Raw genomic sequence first — 20604 nt, 5'->3', positions numbered from 1 at the left:
AGATGAGCACCACCTCCCAGAATCGGACACAACAAGATTTAATTCAAGGGGAAACCTTTACCTGTAGATGTACATTTTGGGCAACTTTTTTATTGTGGAATATATATATATGTGTGTGTGTGTGTGTGTGTGTGTGTGTGTGTGTGTGTGTGTGTGTCTGTGTGTGTGTGTGTGTGTGTGTATATATATATATACACACACACATAGAGACATACAATCTTGATATTCCACAATCAAAATACCAGTATTTTTCCCCAGTCCCGCCACCTCCCTGTTCTCACCCATGAATTTATCCTTATGTAATATGAGGGTACAGAAATACTATTGAATATTTATACTTCAGTAATCAAGCATGTAAGTGTTTCCTTTGATTTCTCCAGCTATTATATTATCACTCAAAATCCTATTAATCTTATACATATCTGTCTGTCTGAGGTTCTCAAAAATACTCATTTTATTTTCTACCTTATCTTGTATTTTGGGCAACTGAAATAACACTTCTGAAGATCTGCTATATATTTTGTGCATTGGCTTATCTTTGTTCCTAACAGTTCAGAGAGATAACCAGGGATTTCAGTCTAACAGCTGAGAAACCTGAACTGGCTTGCATGAATACTAGTGGATATTTACCACTAAGGAGAAGATGGACTCAAGCAAGTTTTTAACTCTTCTCAGAAAGACCATCCTTTACAAAAAGGTTACGATCTCTAGCAAAGTCATGCCTTTCCAAAGGCTATGATTATTCCAAATGGTGTGGATGCCAATTAATCTCCAAAAGTGTCACACTTCCAAAAGCCTGTGGAGATTTCTGGCTTTCCTAATAAATTGGCTGTTCATACTTTGGGGATTCTCAGCAGGACAGGTACTGAGAGAAGCCACCCTGCTGCTGTCACCCCAGCTAAAAGGTGTTGTTGCCTTGAACCATATCTTTATCTTCCCCTTTGCCCCCATTGGCAGGTCCCGGGAGAGCATGTACCATGCCTTAATCTATGCCACTATCCTGGAGATGCAAGCCACAATGACCTTTGAGCACGATGATCTTGTCCATGCTGCACAGATGATGAAGGAGGCACAGGACATCTGCCAGAGGTAGGAGCTACCAAGGACAGCAATTCGAGACAGAGAGCTGAGTAAGAGATCAGGATCTGCCTCTATAGCTTTGGTGTGTCAGATGTATCCCTCTCTCAAGAATATGGCAGATAATTTATGACCACAAATGGTCCTTCTGTTTCCCCACTTGTGGAAAGACATTTGTCTCTTTCAGATCCAAATTAACAAATCTAGGATTTAAAAAACCAGAATATAATCGTCAACCCACTCCCTCCCTCTTCTGACTGTTCTTATTTGTAAAACATGTTCTTTACCTCTATTTGAAGGTGGAAACAAAAAGGTTGCTGTGAAACGTGGGATGTGTAGCTATGATGGTATGACTGATAGAAAGAGGAGCTATAATAGGGGCACAAAGAGAGACTGTCCTACTTCTTTGTGTGTTTGTGAGGAGGATATGTTGGAATAGGAGATATAGAAGGCAGGAACCTAGCTTAGCAACTGCTCTTGGTTTTTCTGCTAGGTTTCGAAGGAAAACCACTGTGAGCAGTTCCTTTTCCAGTCGGCAAAGTGGAGATGCATGTACTGAAGGTGAGAAGTGTTATTTTGGGGTGTTGGAAATTATTGTTTTTTTGTTTTTTTTTAAAAAAATAATTTATTTATACTTAAAACTTATACATTCTTAAACAAATTTGCAATACAGAGTTATATATATCAAGCTCATATAGTATTTTCACTCTCTATATTACATACTCATATTATTTACCTTTTATTACCCCTCACCTAGTGCTATCCCTTCACCCCAGACCAGCCAATTACAATATTTATTTCCAAAATTCCATTGTTTCTTTTACAGGTTTTTCCCCCTTACCTTCTACATATACAAACTCTATAAATTTTCTCCATATCTTCCCAAAATCATCCTTTTTTAATATCCCTCTTTTAATTTTAATCTTACATGTCAATTTATCATTTATCGCAATATCCCAAATCTCCTTATACCATTCTTCCAATTAGCACTCCTCACTACCTTTCCATTTTTTGGCTATTAACAATCTTGCTGCTGTTAGCAAGTTGGTGATTAGTTCCTTTAACTCTTTTGATACTTGAATATTATCCATAAATGACAACAGTGCTATTTCAGGCGTTCCTATTATTTCTGTTTTGCTGATTCCTTTTATTTCTTTAAAAACGTTCTCCCAAAATTTTTGAACATATTTACAGGACCACCACATATGTATATATGTACCATTTTCCTGGCAGCCCCTCCAGCACTGCTTAGAGTATTTCTTATCAATTTGATTTAATCTAATTGGTGTGAGGTACCATCTCCAAACCACTTTATAATAATTCTCTTTTATTCTTATAGACATGTTTTTTAATATACGCATATTCCACATTTATTTCCAGATTTGAGGGTGTATTTCCTTATTGCAATCTAACTCCCACATTTCTTTAAGGTGATCCTGCTCCTGTTCTTTATCTATTAGCAATTTGTAAATATCACTTGTTATACCTTTGGTTCTTTCTTTTCCTTCCCTTCCCCCCCTTTGACTAATCATCTTCTCAAATTTTGTAAGTTCTCTATCTCCCTTATATTTCTTTCTTATTTCCCTTGCCCATCTTTCCAATTGTAGAACTTTATACCACCCAATACTCCCTGATAGTTGATTCCTTATTTCCCCTAGATTTTTCATTTTTGATTCCCAATCCTTTAATTTCATCATTTAAATGTTCTTTCTAACTCCCTTTTGAGATTCATTGGGAAATTTTTTGTAATTAACACCGGTGTTAATGGGGAGATCGGTAGTATTAGTTTTTCTTCATACTTGGCCCAAATTTCTAATATTTTTTTTTAAAAAGGGGTTCCCTATTTTATTATACCATTTCTTCTCCGAATTCCTGGTTTTCCCTATGAAGAAAATATTTTCTAATTTCATATCTATATCTTTACTCTTCTTCTAACCATTCTAAATCCTCTTGTCCTATAATCCCTTCAATAATATACCTTAATTGATTTGCCATATAGTATAGTTTTAAGTTTGGTATTCCCAGACCTCCATTCTTTTGTATTTTATACCATTTTTCCTTATTTATTCTAGCCCTTTTATTCCCATTACAAAAGGTATTTATCATATTCTGCCAATTTGTAATTTCACCAGTTGAAATTTTGATAGGTAGCATTCTAAACAAAAAAATTATTTTAGGTAATATTTTCATTTTTATTAATGCAATTCTACCAAACCAAGACAATTTAAGCTTGATAAATTTAGCCAGAGTGTCTTTAACATTTTTTAAATCTGATTATATTATCTCTTTCTAAATTGCCAATTTCTTTAGATATATTGATTCCTAAGTATTTTATTGACTTCTTTATTTTTATTCTACACAAACCCCCTTCTCTTATTCTTCCTCTTCTTTAGTGTAATTAAATAATAAAATTTCTGATTTGTTCCAATTAACTTGAAGGCCTGTGACTTCCCCAAACTCTGTTAAGTGTGTTTCTATTCTTTTTAACTGTTCTATTGGATTTTCAAGGGATAATAACGTATCGTCTGCAAATAAACATATTTTGTATCTTCCTTCCCCCCTTATCCCCTTTATATTTGTATCCTCTCTTATCATATTTGCTAATATTTCTATAACTATTGCAAATAGGGTAGGTGAAAGGGGGCATCCCTGTCTTGTCCCTCGGGTTAATCTTATTCTTTTTGGGGTTTTTTGCAGTCCATGGTGGGATGGGGACAGGGCCGGCCCTAGGTAATTTTCAAGTGTAAGCAAGCAGTATTTTTGGTGCCCCCCCCCCCCCCGGACAAACCAATCACTGAAAAATAAAAGGTAGAGATGAAGAGAACACACACACACACACACACGTGGCACATATGGTCCCTGCATATGTGTTTGTCTATATATATGTATCTTATATATACATACACATACACACAATGTGGAAAATATGTGGCAAGGTAGATAGATAGGTAGGGAGCCACAGCAGAAGAACCTTCCCTGGAGCAAGGCCTAATAATAATAATAATAATAATAATAATAATAATAATAATAATAATAATAATAATAAATCATCCCAACAAAGGATTCCCCCAGGCAGGAAGCAGCCAAGCAATTGAAACATTTATACCTGTCTCCAACAGACAAGAGTTCTTTATTTCTCCCACCCTGGACTTTCCGCAGATATATAAACTCCACTTGATTGGTTTCCAACCTATAAGGATGCCTGCCATTGATGCAGGCGAAATATCAGGAGAGAATGCTTCTGGAACATGGCCATACAGCCCAGAAAGCTCACAGCAACCCACTTGTCTTTACTATATTACACAAATGTAATGTGCATCTCAATTTTGGAATAGTCATTTAGGCAAACAGGTGTGGCTGAGACTGATGTAAATATGGTAGTTTTAGCCTTCTTACTCAGATAGAAGCTTGAATAGACCTACAGTAACTAGGCTTTGGCATTTTAAAGAATATTCTCAGCATGATAACTATAGTCCTTGTCCTCTGCTGAGCATGAGAATGATGAGCAGACCTTTTTTTCAACCTCTGACAACTCTGATGGCAAGGCTGGGGTGATTTACTTGAAGTGGGGACAAACTTAGTAGATGTGGGCGAAACGTCAGTATTTTAAAAACTCTAAAATCACGACAGTAAATAAAGAACACCACTCAGAAAACAAAGGAATTCCAGACAGGAAACAATCGGGGCCAGCTAACACCTCTCAACAAAAGATTACCCCAGGCAGAAAGCAGCCAGGCTTTGAAGCTGCAAGACTATTTAATGCTAAATTAAGGTACCTCAGACAAGAGTTCTTTTTCCAGCCCTGAACATTCCACAGATATTTAAACCCCACTTGCCTATTTTCCAAGAGACCTCACAACCACTGAGAGAAGAACCCCACTTGCTTTGTTTCCAACAGACCTCGCAACGACTGAGGGTGCCTGCCATAGATGCAGGCGAAACGTCAGAAGAGAATGCTTCTGGAACATAGATATAAACTCACAGAGAGACTGGGGAAACGGCCAATGAATGTCCCTGCAGTAGAAAGGAGATGAGGAGGGAAGGAGGGGAAAGAAGGGACGAAGGAAGGAAGGAAGGAAGGAAGGAAGGAAGGAAAGGAGGGGAAAGAGGAAGAAGGCCAGAAAGGGAGAGGAGGGAGAAGGAGGAGGGAGAAGAAGGAGGGAGGGAGGAAGAAGAGGGAGGGCGCCAGGAGATCCTTAATCAGGGCAAGCTAACAACTCCCAACAAAGGATTACCCCAGGCAAAAAGCAGCCAGGCTTTGAAGCTGAAGGTTATTTAATGCTAATAAAGGTGCCAATTTGCAGCATTCACACGTGCCTCAGACAAGAGTTCTTTTCCCCACCCTGAACATTCCACAGATATATAAACCCCACTTGCTTTGTTTCCAACAGACCTCGCAACGACTGAGGGTGCTTGCCATAGATGCAGGCGAAACGTCAGAAGAGAATGCTTCTGGAACATAGATATAAACTCACAGAGGGACTGGGGATACGGCCAATGAATGTCCCTGCAGTAGAAAGGAGATTAGGAAGGAAGAAGGGAAGGAGGAAGAAAGAAGGAAGGAAGGAAGGAAGGAAGGAAGGAAGGAAGGAAGGAAGGAAGGAAGGAAGGAAGGAAATGAGGAGAAAGAGGAAGAAGGCCAGAAAGGGAGAGGAGGGAGAAGGAGGAGTGAGAAGAAGGAGGGAGGGAGGAAGAAGAGGGAGGGCGCCAGGAGATCCACAATCAGGGCAAGCTAACAATTCCCAACAAAGGATTACCCCAGGCAAAATGCAGCCAGGGTTTGAAGCTGAAGGATATTCAATGCTAATAAAGGTGCCCATTTACAACATTCACACGTGCCTCAGACAAGAGTTCTTTTCCCCACCCTGAACATTCCACAGATATATAAACCCCACTTGCTTTGTTTCCAACAGACCTCGCAACGACTGAGGGTGCCTGCCATAGATGCAGGCAAAACGTCAGAAGAGAATGCTTCTGGAACATAGATATAAACTCACAGAGAGACTGGGGATACGGCCAATGAATGTCCCTGCAGTAGAAAGGAGATTAGGAAGGAAGAAGGGAAGGAGGAAGAAAGAAGGAAGGAAGGAAGGAAGGAAATGAGGAGAAAGAGGAAGAAGGCCAGAAAGGGAGAGGAGGGAGAAGGAGGAGGGAGAAGAAGGAGGGAGGGAGGAAGAAGAGGGAGGGCGCCAGGAGATCCTCAATCAGGGCAAGCTAACAATTCCCAACAAAGGATTACCCCAGGCAAAATGCAGCCAGGGTTTGAAGCTGAAGGATATTTAATGCTAATAAAGGTGCCCATTTGCAACATTCACACGTGCCTCAGACAAGAGTTCTTTTCCCCACCCTGAACATTCCACAGATATATAAACCCCACTTGCTTTGTTTCCAACAGACCTCGCAACGACTGAGGGTGCCTGCCATAGATGCAGGCGAAACGTCAGAAGAGAATGCTTCTGGAACATAGATATAAACTCACAGAGAGACTGGGGAAACGGCCAATGAATGTCCCTGCAGTAGAAAGGAGATGAGGAGGGAAGGAGGGGAAAGAAGGGACGAAGGAAGGAAGGAAGGAAGGAAGGAAGGAAGGAAGGAAGGAAGGAAGGAAGGAAGGAAGGAAGGAAGGAAGGAAGGAAGGAAGGAAGGAAGGAAAGGAGGGGAAAGAGGAAGAAGGCCAGAAAGGGAGAGGAGGGAGAAGGAGGAGGGAGAAGAAGGAGGGAGGGAGGAAGAAGAGGGAGGGCGCCAGGAGATCCTTAATCAGGGCAAGCTAACAACTCCCAACAAAGGATTACCCCAGGCAAAAAGCAGCCAGGCTTTGAAGCTGAAGGTTATTTAATGCTAATAAAGGTGCCAATTTGCAGCATTCACACGTGCCTCAGACAAGAGTTCTTTTCCCCACCCTGAACATTCCACAGATATATAAACCCCACTTGCTTTGTTTCCAACAGACCTCGCAACGACTGAGGGTGCTTGCCATAGATGCAGGCGAAACGTCAGAAGAGAATGCTTCTGGAACATAGATATAAACTCACAGAGGGACTGGGGATACGGCCAATGAATGTCCCTGCAGTAGAAAGGAGATTAGGAAGGAAGAAGGGAAGGAGGAAGAAAGAAGGAAGGAAGGAAGGAAGGAAGGAAGGAAGGAAGGAAGGAAGGAAGGAAGGAAGGAAGGAAATGAGGAGAAAGAGGAAGAAGGCCAGAAAGGGAGAGGAGGGAGAAGGAGGAGTGAGAAGAAGGAGGGAGGGAGGAAGAAGAGGGAGGGCGCCAGGAGATCCACAATCAGGGCAAGCTAACAATTCCCAACAAAGGATTACCCCAGGCAAAATGCAGCCAGGGTTTGAAGCTGAAGGATATTTAATGCTAATAAAGGTGCCCATTTGCAACATTCACACGTGCCTCAGACAAGAGTTCTTTTCCCCACCCTGAACATTCCACAGATATATAAACCCCACTTGCTTTGTTTCCAACAGACCTCGCAACGACTGTGGGTGCCTGCCATAGATGCAGGTGAAAGGTCAGGAGAGAATGCTTCTGGAACATGGCCAGACAGCCCATGAGAACCGCCATCTTGATTGGGCTGCGGAGGGGGCGGGGCCGAAGGGCACTTCCAAGGCACTCCTTCAGAAGTAGGGGGCGTGGTCTCCTGGGAGGTGCGTGCCCTCCGTGGCCTTAGGTCCCGCCCCCTCCACAGCCTCAAAGCCTTGCTGCAAGGCAGAAAGGGAGAGCAGGTAAAAGCGGAAGGAGGGGGGGGGGGGAAAGAGGGAGAAGAGGGAGGGCGCTTTTGAGCGATGGTGTGCCGTGCATTATAATTAGGCCTCCACAGCGCCCCCTTCCACCTGCGCCCGAAGCCGCCGCTTCAGCCGCTTTAGCGTTAGACCGGCCCTGGATGGGGATGTGGTGTTTGTGATTTTCCTAGCAGCATCTAACCCACTGTTGGAAACAAATATTGGAAGGGATGCCCTATATTACTACTGTGCAGAAAAACTTGGCTAATTTACCCTGTAGTGAACCCAGCCTTTTCTGTTACAGAGGAGCTGCATGCTGAAGTGTGCTATGCAGAATGCCTGTTGCACCGGGCAGCCCTTACTTTCCTCCAGGTAAGAAAATCTTCTCTCCCTTGGAACATTCATGCAGTAAATTCAGTCGCATTTAGCCCCCAAATTGGTTTTTTGTGTCACCAGCCTCATGGCCAGAAAAGTTTGGGGTTGAACTCCAAAACGTTTGTAGGTTTCTATCCAAAACAGCTGGAGGTGGGCTGAATAGGTGTGGAACAGAACCCCATATGAGGAGGGTATAAATAGAATCATAGAATCGTAGAGTTGGAAGAGACCTCATGGGCCATCCAGTCCAAACCCCTGCAAGAAGCAGGAAAATCTCATTCAAAGCACCCTGACAGATAGCCATCCAGCCTCTGCTTAAAAGCCTCCAAAGAAGGAGCCTCCACCACACTCCAGGGCAGAGAGTTCCACTAAAGTTACATAGTTCTAAACAGAGAGACCATACCTTGCAATAGTCCAAGTGGCCCAACCCATATTTGTAGCTGTATGAAAGAACTTTGTACCCTACACCTGCTAGGGAAATGACTGCAGTTGAGCTGGGGATTGTAAGGAGACCAATTTTAAAAACCCTGAGAGACAATGCTTGATGAGGAATACAGGCTACAAGAGAAGAACCATTCTGGTAGTGTTACCAGAGAGGTAGAATGGAGGGTCCCAGGTCCCATTGTTCACCAAGCATGGAATGGATGCTGTTTGACACTCACATTTGATTTGTCCTGGCAGTGTATGCCTATTAAATTCTTGTCGACCATAATAACATTGCTTTGAATGAATCAAACCCAAGAACAGACCAACATTTTACACTTTTTGACTCACTTCTTTTTTTTGCAGGATGAAAATATGGTGAATTTCATAAAAGGGGGAATCAAAGTGCGTAACAGCTACCTCATCTACAGGTAAGTTGGGATAGCAACTGACAGCTTGAAAAATGAAATTGTTTTAGTCGTAATGTAGACATTGAATAATGGGGTAAAGGAAGCAAAGGGCTCAAGAGGAAGCATAGCTAGTAGGTTCGTATAATTTGACCAAAACGCATGCTGTTTTGCAGTCCATTTTCAGCTAACCCCTCATTCTGTTTACCGGGAAGTTACTCAAATTGGGAGGAGTGTTGCAGTTTACTTTCGGCAAAGATTTGACCCATTGGCTACAATGAGAAACTTTAAAGGCTCAATCCTCAGTCATTTTAAGGTTTATCTGCATGAAACCTACCTCAGTTTTAGACTCCATTTACAACTACAGGCCTGCCAAATTTCAAAACAATTCACCAATCTATTGATTTTTTAGAATTATTTTAAGTTTTTACCACAACTTTTTTAAAAATAAGACAAACCACAAGAGAGGGGTCTGGGAATTATAGTCGCCAGTTGTGTCAATTCTCAGCCAATCAGAGCATGGACACAACCAGGCCTTTTATTGGCTGAGAAAATGAGAGGGGGGGGGGGGGTTGAGGAGGGAGAAACTTCAACTATCATGCTCCGAGAGGAACACAGAGACTTTTCAATGCCTGCCCAAGCAAATGCTGCTGGGAAAGCACGTTTCCAGCAGAGCCCTCTCTGGAGGAGGAGCCTAGGGAACTTTTCCAAAAGAAATGGACAATTCACTGCCGGGGAGGGAGAAAAGATGACACTGCAGGTGATCCCATCTTCTCTAGAAGCCATACAGCAGACCCCTGCCTCTGGTACATTGCAGATTTAACTCCATCCTCTCCAGTAGCTGATAAGTCCAGCTCTTTGATCTGTTTTGCCCAGCTTTTTGGTTCCCTCCTCCCCATTCTGTTTTAGATCACCGAATACTACAAATCACTTTCGATCAAACTGATCTGGGCCCAAGCCAAATAGCTAGGATGCTGTGCCAGGATCTGAAATCAGAAAACCTGTGGGATGGTCTATGTCTGCACATAAATTCAAGTGAACTCAGCTACACATCTCCATGTAATTAAAAATGTTGCTTTATTCAGTCCCACTTGCTTACAACTTCTTTTCACACTTGGTTACAAATCCTTCCTTCAGCGACACAGAAAAAGAAGAAGCAGAGATAATAGGGTTCTGTCTGCTTGTGTACAGAAGAAACATCTTAATGGATACCCAAAGCCACTTTACAATGATCCTAAGAATATACAATTTTATGCTGTATGGTAGGGAAACATAACACCGAGATCATATCCAACATGTTCGTGAGTACTTTGTTTGGAATGCTAGCATATAGATGAGTCACATAATGAGCTAGTTTTCTGCTTTCTGAGGGTTATTTATTGCTGTGTGCCTTTGAGTCATTTCTGACTTATTGTGACCTATTCTGACTTATCATAGGTTTTAGAGGGTCAAGTGTGTGTGACTCACTCAGGGTCACCCAGTGGGAGATCTGAGTTCTGGCCCCCAAAATCATAGGCCAATTCTCAAACCAGTACATGGTGCTGACTCCCCTGTGAATTATATTTACACTCACTGTGCCCGGCCACACGTTGCTGTGGCAAAGTGGTGGTGGTATTGGTTAAAAATTGTTGTGTAATTTTTATTTGACTTTATTTGCATTTTTTATTAATTTTATTGTAAGTTATATTTTTATTTATTATATTTTATTATTTTCTTGTATTATTTTTAGTTATTTTCTGTTATTATAGTATTTTATTGTATTAATTTTTTAGTGTTTTTTATTATTTTTATTGGGTTGCTAGGAGAGCAAGTTGGAGGAGCTTAGCCTTCTAACTGGCAGCAATTGGATAAAAGCAATTATTCCTCTCTCTCTAATTAGGACTTTATTTTTCTTTTCTTTTTGTTGTATCAACCTAGAGGCGTGGATGATGGTTGTGTTGTCAAATTTCGAGGTTGGGGGGCCTGTAGTTTTGTTGTTTTGTGGGTCGCCATGATGCCATCACTCTTTTATATATATAGATTTAAGATTGGAGGAACATTCAAACATGCAGTTCCATTTGCCCCTGCTGCAGTATGAAATTACACAATTCTAGGAACAGTGTAAAATATTATTTCTCTCCTGAAATGTAGATTGTCACTAAAGATCAAAGATCAATATCAATGTTTAAAAGGTATCCTCTAAAAATGTCAGAAAGGTATTTTTCAGTTTTGGAGACGGTATGTGATTTTCCTTCCAAAAGTGGAGATAATTGGTTGCAGATGAGAGGAGAAAAAGAAGAAATGGCCACTAATCCAGTTATACCATGTCTCCTTCCACGATAAGCATTTGACCTTTTCTGGGTTGGCAGTTTCTGAAACATAGTTTGAACATTTGGATATAGAAAAGGGTACATCTCTGCCTTGGAGCTATCATACTCAGTGTCTTAGCAAGGGAACAGCATTTCTTGCACACCAAAACCCTATTCAGATGTTTCTTTGGTAGACAAGTAGAGGGACTCCCTTCATTTCTTTTTTTGTGTGTTTCTAAGGAAATGTGACTGAATAAAGCAAGGTTTTCAGTTGCATGAAATATGTAGGTGAGCTAACTTGAACATGGGTGTAGTCCCTTTTCATACCTTTCTCAACAATATGGGAAAGAAGAGAGTAGGGTTGGAATACTTTGCCTCCGTTTTTTTCTACTTGTGTAGATGGCTCTTGTTATAACAAGAACCTATATTTGTTTTTTTAAAGCAAAGGTATGCATGGAATAGAATAGTGGTTCAGCAGTAGTTTTGCTAGAGCTATCCGAAATGTATGCAAGCTTGTGAGTTCTTCAAAACTGTTTCACCAAACTAGGTGCTTATCAAAAAATCTGGGATGTTGGTTTGTTGAGTGGCCTAGTGGTCCAAAGGCCTTTGAACCAGGGAGTACACTTAGGTTTTGCATTACAGCTGAATAGTTGAAGATGCAGTGGGATTCTCAAAACCATTTTATGTTTGCAGAGAACTCAACAGTTTCATCCAACCTAACCAGTTGCCAAGAAGCTCCTCTCGTGTGCATCTGGAGGGAGGAATCGCCCTGGGCATTGGTGCTTTCAACTTGGTGAGTTGCAATGTGCTTTCATCACAACATAGAGACATAAGAATAGAAACTGAATTATAACCAGGAAGCTATTGTCATTTGTTAATTTAGTTGGGGGTGGAGTTGTCCTTGCAACTCAATTTAAGTTAATTTCTTTTGGCTTTTGACACTGTAACTTATCCCTGAAACACAGGGCAGTGGAATCAGTTTTAGGTTGCCGGTTCGAATCCAGCGTGGATAAGCTCCTTCTATCAGCTGCAGCTCCATGCGGGGACATGAGCAAAGCCTCCCACAAGGGTGGTAAAAACATAAAAAAAATACATCCAATGGGCAATGTCCTTGCAGATAGCCAATTCTCTCGCAGCAGAAGTGACTTGCAGTTTTTCAAGTCGCTCCTGACACAAAAAAAGGAGAGGAAATAAGAAAATGGTTCCCAGGTTTCTGGCTTTGGTTCTTTTTGAGTCCTTAGGACAAGGGGGAGACTTAGGTCTTAAGTCATTTGGTGTTTTAACTTGATGACATATTCTGCAAACTTGCAGTTGATGCTTAATGCTAAACTAAAACCTCCCTTGATGAGAATTCTGTCACTTGTGATGCTACCATAGCATTTGACTTGAAACCCCAAAAGTAAACAAGGATGATCTTGTACAAGGAGTGACAATCCCATACTCATTTGAACTAACCTATCAGTTCTTTGACTGAAGACTTGTAGTTTGCTTAGGTGTGCTTATTTCCAACTTGGCCTGAAATGTATAAAGTTTCAGCATTTCTCAAGGATTTTACAATAAATTACAGGAAGCTGCTTAAGTAGAATTGCCCAACAGCATTGTGTACACGCGGCCAGCTGAAACTAGCCTGGGAGCTTGTAATGGTCACAAGAATGTGGCTTCTCAGCCAACCTCTGTCATCTCCTTTTAAATAACTCCCTTTAATATAAGCTGCATTTTATTGCTAAAAGGAAAAAAAAATGCCAGGCATTGATGGCTGCCAGCAGTATTCAAATCATTTGCTCCATTCTTCTTCTTAGAAGCGTATAAATGTGAGAAATAAATAAAACAATCTTTTTGCTAGTGCAGTTCTTGCAGTAGTGTTTCCTGTTTCTTTGTGACCCACAATAGGAAGAGCATTTAAAACTTTTGAAAGAACTTTCCGCACCAGGCCCTGTCTTCCAGGAGAGGAAAGTAGTTCAGATTCTATTTCCTCTTTGTCTTATTATCCATCATTCATATGGGAAAGGATTTTTCTGGATTGTAAGATCCTTTAGTTAAGGTGGCCAAATTAAATAAGCCCAGAAGGAAATGCTTTAAATATCACAAGAGAGGAGGGGGTCGACCTGTTCTCTGCTGCCTCTGCGGATAGGTCTAATGATTCTAAGTTCCAGGAGAGTAGATTTTGGTATAATCTCAGGTGGAATTTTTTGACATTAAGAGCTGTGGCAATGGAACCAATGGGGCCTCCTTCTGTGGACATCTTCAAAAAGAGACTGGACAGCTCCTTGCTGGGGATACTTTAAATGTAGATTCTGCATTGCGTGGGAGGGGGTGATTGGACTCAATGGCCCCTGAGACCCCCCTCTAACTCTAGGATTGTATGACTCTGTGATAGCTTCCCCAGTTCAGAAGAGGTAGCATATACAGAGTGAGAATTCTTTTATGTTGCTTCTGGAAAGTTTTTTTTTATTTTATTGTTACAAATGATGGAAACTTTTCATGTCCACTGGGGTAGACCCTGGTTTTGGGAACATTATCCAGGTTAGCCTTTCTGGGCCACACTCAGGAAGAAAGAGCTGAACTGGCCCAGGTAGCTAGAACTGCACAGTGTTGATGATGACTGAATGTTCAATACATCCTCAGGCCCTGGGATTTCATTATAGACAGCAACAAACAAGAAGTTATGGTTGCCCATGTCACATAATAGGATACAACCTACTGCTGAAGGAACTAATCTAGCAATATAATATAAGAACACGAATCAGAATACATTGTTTGCTCTTGTCTGTTTATGATTGATGGCATGACGTGTACTGTTTATCTTTGAGTAGTGAACCTACAGGCCTGTCTTTCTTTCCCTTCTGATTTTTAATTATCAACCTTATGAAAACTAGAGTTTAATCAACAATATCAGATTAGTATAAGAATAACATAGAGAAGAGAAATCTGCTACATTGACTTGGATGTTTAGACAAGCCTTTGAGAATGTCTAGCCCAATGGTCTGCAATTATGATACAACACAGCACTTTCATCCCATGCCCTTGTTCCTTAGCTACAACTTGCACTATTCCTTTCCTTTCTTCTTGTTTACAATTGGTCATGTTTTTACAACAGTTCACACTATAGATTATTGGGTGCTGTTCTGGGTTCAAATTGTTGTTTTATATTCTAGTGGTTTTATTTTATATTATGCTATGTATTTATTTTATGCGTTTTAGGCAACTTGTGCCATATGTAAACCACCCCAAGTCCCTTCGTGGAGATGGAGGCGGGGTACAAAAATAAAGTTATTATTAAAGTTGTTATTATTACATTGAATAACTATGCAAAGGGATCTTGTAGCACTTTACAGAGTGAGAGAACGAAGTTGGTAAAATAAGCTTTCATAGACAATGTCTACTTTCCCTCATGCATCTGAAGAAGGAGATTTAGTCTATGCAGACCTATGCTACTGACTTCATTATTTCAGTTGGTCTCAAAGGTGTCTATGTCTTTAAGTAGAGTAATGTATTACTAGGATGGAAGTTAGAAAAAATGAAGGACAGAATGGCAGGAACTGGCATAGGTGTAGGATGATTTGAATGTACTTTCCCGAATTTGTCCTAGTACAATTCCAAGCCAGTCCCACTTTTAAATGGTTGCTTACTGACTATGATGCCAAAGCAGAATTAAGTAAAGGTGCTACCCATTTTTTCTGTGGTAGAATATTCAATTAAGGTTCCATTTGAATTTTTAAGTGGTACAGCTTTGATGTTTGCTCCTTTAGGAAGAATTAGGCCAGAATGTCCTAGGTGGCAAGAGGCAACTCTGTTTCATACTGTTTGGAGATGATGAAAATATTACAATAAATAGTACTGGTATATGATCTTCAGCCTAGATTTTAAATTCTGTCAATGATTCAATTTTATAATGGTTTTTATTAATGTTGAAGTTTTTAGCCTAGGTTTTAAATTTTGTCAATGATTCAATTTTATAATGGTTTATATTAATATTGAAGTTTTTAGCCCAGATTTTAAATTTTGTCAATGATTTAGTTTTATAGGAGTTTTATTAACTTAGAAGTATATAACCTCTCAGATTTCATATGGATGTACGGGACTGGGTGCCCCTGATATGAGCTGGTCATTGACCGTAATAAAAGTTTACTTACTTACAATAAAGGAAGGGTTTCATAATGTTAGATTGAATGTTATGCCCTGAGTGAGACAAATAGTGACTAAAAGACACCAGCTGTTCACAGCATTAGAGTACTAGGTCTTTTCATACTACATAGTTATAGCACTACAATTCCACTTTAGTTGTCATGGATCCATCTAGTGAATTCTGGGATTTGCAATTTAGGGAAGGGCATTTAGGAATCTCTATCAGAGAGCTATTCCAATCCTTCCTTACGTTGTCAGTTCCAGGCTTCTGTAAGTTCTTGTTGTGGCTATTAAAACTAAATCATTATGCTATAATTACTATATATGGTATGAAAGAGACCCTGTACTGAATGTAGTCAGGTAGAGAAAACAAGCATTGAGACAACAGCTGCAACCATTAATACATTGGGCCCTCTGGATCCATTGGCTCCAGGTCTTTGATTTCTATCAACTGTAGATTGTCACGCTTCATATTATTAAATATAGGTTTCAGTGGTCATGCTGAAGCTGACATTTAATAATGTGTGGAATGATCATTCATGCTTTTTTCAAATCCATGTGAGGGTCCTGGAGCTGATCCCTGCAGATAAAGTGCATCAACTGTAACAAGACTTGTTCTTTTCACTGAAAACTTTCACTGATATTAATGCAAGGTTTCAATGCTCCTACCTTCATCATGACCTTAAAAAACCTTCTGCATGTCTGCACGCTTTTCCTGTGACTAGTGGTGAAGATCTATCAAATTACTCTGTGGAGGTTGGATTACAGTGAAAGCAATATGCAGGCAGTCCCTAAGTTACAAATTTCTGACAAATAACTCATAGTTAACGGGGGTGAGACAATAGGAAGTGAGAGAAATCTACCCCAAGGAAGGGAAATTTACTCCTGTAAGAGATATCATGGGGAAAAGGAGTCTTAACTGAAGCTTTATCACCAATCCTTGTATCCACAACAGGGGTGTTAACCTTTTCCTATGCTATACACAGCTTGTGTGTGTTGTTGGAGTTACACTGAAAAGATGTACCTGTTTCAACTTATAACCAAATTCAACTTAACAAACCGAAATAACCTATTTTGTTTGTAGCTTGAGGACTGCCTGTAATGTCATGATGATGCTGCCTTTAGAGCTATGGGTTTCAATCTATGCCTTTAATTTTTTTTAGGCAGAAAAGGGTAGGATAAAGACAGCTGACTCAGATCAACTGGACATGTCAGGTCCAAGCCAGGCTGTGGTGCAGGCTGTTGATCAACCAGCTGCAGCCAGCTGCAATGAATCACTCTGACCAGGAGGTCATGAGTTCGAGGCCAGCTCGGAGCCCCGTGTTTGTCTTGTCTTTGTTCTATGTTAAGGCATTGAATGTTTGCCTTATATGTGTAATGTGATCCGCCCTGAGTCCCCTTTGGGGTGAGAAGGGCAAAATATAAATACTGTAAATAAATAAATAAATAAATAAACTGTACTCAAAAGCTTGATTGGGTTGTTGTGTGTTTTCCAGGTTGTATGGCCATGTTCCAGAAGTATTCTCTCCTGACGTTTCGCCCACATCTACGGCAGGCATCCTCAGAGATTGTGAGGTGCCTCACAACCTCTGAGGATGCCTGCCATAGATGTGGGCGAAACGTCAGTAGAGAATACTTCTAGAACATGGCCATACAGCCTGGAAAACACACAACAACCCTGTGATTCCGGCCATGAAAGCCTTCGACAATAGCATCTTTATTGTTTTTTGTGTTCATGTCTTTCTTCCACAGACTCTTTCCCTTTTTCCACCCCGGATCCTGAAACTCTTGGAGTTTGCTGGGTTTTCAGGAGACAAGGTATGTACAAGTTGTGTGTGTGTGTGTGTGTGTGTGTATGTGTGCTTTGTGGCCTCAGGATATGGTATGATAGCCTATATTTATCTTTTATAGCAGTGGTTCTCAACCTGTGAGTCTCCAGATGTTTTGGCCTACAAGTCCCAGAAATCCCACCCAGTTTACTAGCTGTTAGGATTTCTGGGAGTTGAAGGTCAAAATATATGGGGACCCACAGTTTGAGAACCACCATTGGTCCATGCTTACGTATGACATTGGTCCAAAACCTGAGATGGAAAAACATCTTTCTCAGCCTGGCTACCTAAGCTGGGGATATTGTGGAGTCAGTAATTTTAATACATATACTATATTTTAAATTATTTTAATGCATATAAGATTCATAGAATTTCTCCTTGGGCTCAGGGCAAGTGTCTGCCTTCCCAGATTAGAACCAAAAGAAACCTACAGATAGGTAGGTCCAGTGTGACCTGTGCAGTTCCAGTAATTTTAGAAGCCTTAATGAAACACAAATACACCTTAGTGATTAATCTCTGATTCCACATAGAAGATTTTTATGGGGTGGGGGGCACCCTTAGGTTCATGCCATATCGTTTCAAGATATTTTGAGGTGGCAAAATGTCTTGATATGTCTGTAGAAGCAATGCTGTCAGTCCAGAATAGTTACCTAATCGATTGTGGTCTCTGCTTATGGAATTGTTACCTGCTAGATCTAAAATAGTCTTCTGCATGTTTGCCCTGGGAGGCATTGTTGTAGAGGTCCAAATAAGTAAACAAAAAAAAAAATGATGTCTTGGCTATCTCAAAGGGAATCAGCTCCCCTCAAAGAGTCAACTTCTGTAAACGGAATACAGATGAAGGGGATACCAGTTTGTACTTGTGTTGACCCAGCCATTAAATATATAAATTCCAGACAATTATTTCCTTCTCTATGCAGATCATACTGGCAAATAAATGTTATTTCCCTTGCTCCCTCCTTCCCAGCTTCTCTGGATACTTTTAATTTATTTTTTCCTTCCCTACTAGGAATATGGCCTGCGACAGCTGCACCAGGGGGCCACCACATGCAACATGAGGGCATTGCTTTGCACAATGCTGCTTCTCTGTTACTATACCTTCCTTACCTTCATCTTAGGTAAAAGCACGATAGTGCACTCAGTAACATTGCAGATGGAAGATCTGAGCTCCTTTCCTGTAGCTGAGTTCTTTCTTCTAGCATGAATAGGATCAATGTTTCTCCACAAGGGGATCACATGGCATCATCATCCACAACATTTTCATCCCACTTAATTTGCATCTGTACAACTAATTCTAAGTATGGGAGTCTAGGGGAATGAGGAGGAAGTATTTAGAGAATTGCAGCAGAGGCTTGGGAGGGGAAAGGGGAGAGAATTAGAGTCCAAAATTCTAATCCTTATACTTGTGGTTGCATGTGGGAAAAACAAAATGAGGGATGTAGCAAATCAGTGCAAATTGAGAAGTTATAAAGGTGCCAGTTTCTCTATAGAATCAAATCAGTGTGCTGTCCTTCAGCTAAAAAGCAAGCATTCCTTCTTTCTAGTATACAAATAGTCTGAACAGTCTATAAAATTGGGAGGGGGAGTTAAAGCACCAGAGGAGAGAATTAGAATCCAAAATAATCTTAACAGATTAAAGAGCTGAGCCCAATGAACAAAATAAATTTCAGCAGGGAGAAATCTTTGGCAAATAAATAAAATGTAGAGTTCTTGTTATGGATAGATGGATCTGTCAGAGTTGATCCTGAATTTTTCTCATTTTCAGTTAATTCAGTTTCATGATCCTCTTTTTAAATGAGTAGACCACAAGATGAACATGGTGTGATTCAGCAGTTTAAAAAGCCAAAGTGATTCTAGGCTACATCAATAGGAGTCTAGATCAAGGGAAGTCATAGTCCCACTCTTTTCTGCTTTGGTCAGACCTCACCCAGAATACTGTATCCAGTTCTGGGCACTAAGAATGGAACATGGTAGCCATATTTAAATATTTGAAAGGATGTCACATTGAAGAAGGGGCAGGCTTGTTTTCTGCTGCTCTGTGGATTAGGGCACGGTGCAAATGATTCCAATTTCCGGGGGGGGGGGGGGGGGAATTGCACCTAAACATTAGGAAGAACTTCCTGATGGTAAAAAAAACTGTTTGACAATGAAGTAAGCTGCTTCAGAGTATGATGGAGTCTCCTTTTCTAAAGGTTTTTAAGGCTGGGTGGCTATCTGTTAGCTATCTGCTAATCTGCTTTGATTGTGCTTTTCCTGCATGGCAGAGGGTTATATTGAATGACTTTTGGGGTCTCCTCAATATATGGCTTTAAGGATTATTGGATTGTGTTTTCATACATGTCATTTCAGTCATCCTTAATGGCACCCATAAAGAGGAGGTGCTTGAACTGTACTATGTAAATGATAATCAATGAAAATCCAAAAGATTTCTCCACAGCATGGAGGCAACAGATTGTTGGGTATCAGTCTGTGTCCTAACCTGAGTTGATTAATTTGAGTGGTCATTGACAGTTCAGATGAATGAGGAAGGCAATATTTTCAGGGCTGAACACAAAGATGTGAGTTATCCAAATGATGCCACCCTGTTGTCTCAAGGATAATGCTGGGAATTGTGTAGCTGTCCAGCTGTTTCTAAGTTGTAACCAACAGAAGTGGCACAGATAGTGATGAAGAATGATGAGACTGCAAGCAGTGGGGAGGGAAAAACCTTTCAATTCAGCCAATGATTGCAATCGTCTTTTGCTTAGGGAAAAATATAGCCTTTTGGGAAGCACATTAACCTCCCCCCCCCCCCGGGTTTCTATGTCCCCCCCCCCCCAGGTATTGGTGAAGATGATTTTTCAGAGGCTGAAGCCCTGCTGAATCCATACCTCTCCCGTTACCCTCAGGTAAAATTGCTGGGGAAAATGCATTTGCCTCTTTTTATTCTCCATGTGTTCATTACGGATAGGACTGCCTGCCTCATGATGTCAAGAAGGAACAATTAAAATGTTCCTATTCTGCTTAGAGGTTTGGAATATACAGAGGCTTCAGAAGGTGTGTGCCCATATGTATGTGCATGCACTCTTTTTTTGTTTGCATACTTATTAGAACAAAGTGCCAAAATGGATTTTGAACGTCAGGAGGGATGATCACATTTTTCAAAATTTTCCCTTTTGTAAGCAGATATCTAGCACACCAGTAAGAGTAGAGAAGAATAGAAAGAACCTTTCTTCTTGATGTGTTGGTTTTGTTCTTAAGAGGAGTTTTTCCCACATGAGCATTCAAATGTGGCTACCTATGGTATGGAGTAGACAGTTTTTCACTTCAAGACTCTACCACAAACCGAGACCTATATAATTCATTGAGAGAGAGG

General features: G+C 40.7%; 1 protein-coding gene across 2 annotated transcripts in view; it reads left to right on the top strand.

Annotated features, from left to right (window-relative positions):
• Nucleotides 1-20604, top strand: part of LOC100567765 (tetratricopeptide repeat protein 39A) — a 52071-nt gene that overhangs the window by 17840 nt on the left and 13627 nt on the right. For both annotated transcript variants that reach the window (XR_010003197.1, XM_003216812.4), the window contains exons 3-10: nt 958-1089; nt 1571-1638; nt 8107-8174; nt 8967-9031; nt 11989-12088; nt 17173-17238; nt 18259-18367; nt 20070-20137. Coding sequence is in view for 1 of the 2 variants with exons in the window: in XM_003216812.4 (XP_003216860.1) it covers nt 958-1089; nt 1571-1638; nt 8107-8174; nt 8967-9031; nt 11989-12088; nt 17173-17238; nt 18259-18367; nt 20070-20137 (676 nt within the window). In the remaining variant the exon portion in view is untranslated. The remainder of the gene's footprint in view (nt 1-957; nt 1090-1570; nt 1639-8106; nt 8175-8966; nt 9032-11988; nt 12089-17172; nt 17239-18258; nt 18368-20069; nt 20138-20604) is intronic.

This window comes from Anolis carolinensis, chromosome 2 (assembly GCF_035594765.1).
Source record: "Anolis carolinensis isolate JA03-04 chromosome 2, rAnoCar3.1.pri, whole genome shotgun sequence".
In the NCBI taxonomy this organism is placed as follows: Eukaryota; Metazoa; Chordata; class Lepidosauria; order Squamata; family Dactyloidae; genus Anolis; species Anolis carolinensis.
Note: the sequence above shows the minus strand (reverse complement) of the source record. Positions and strands in the feature narration are given on the sequence as shown.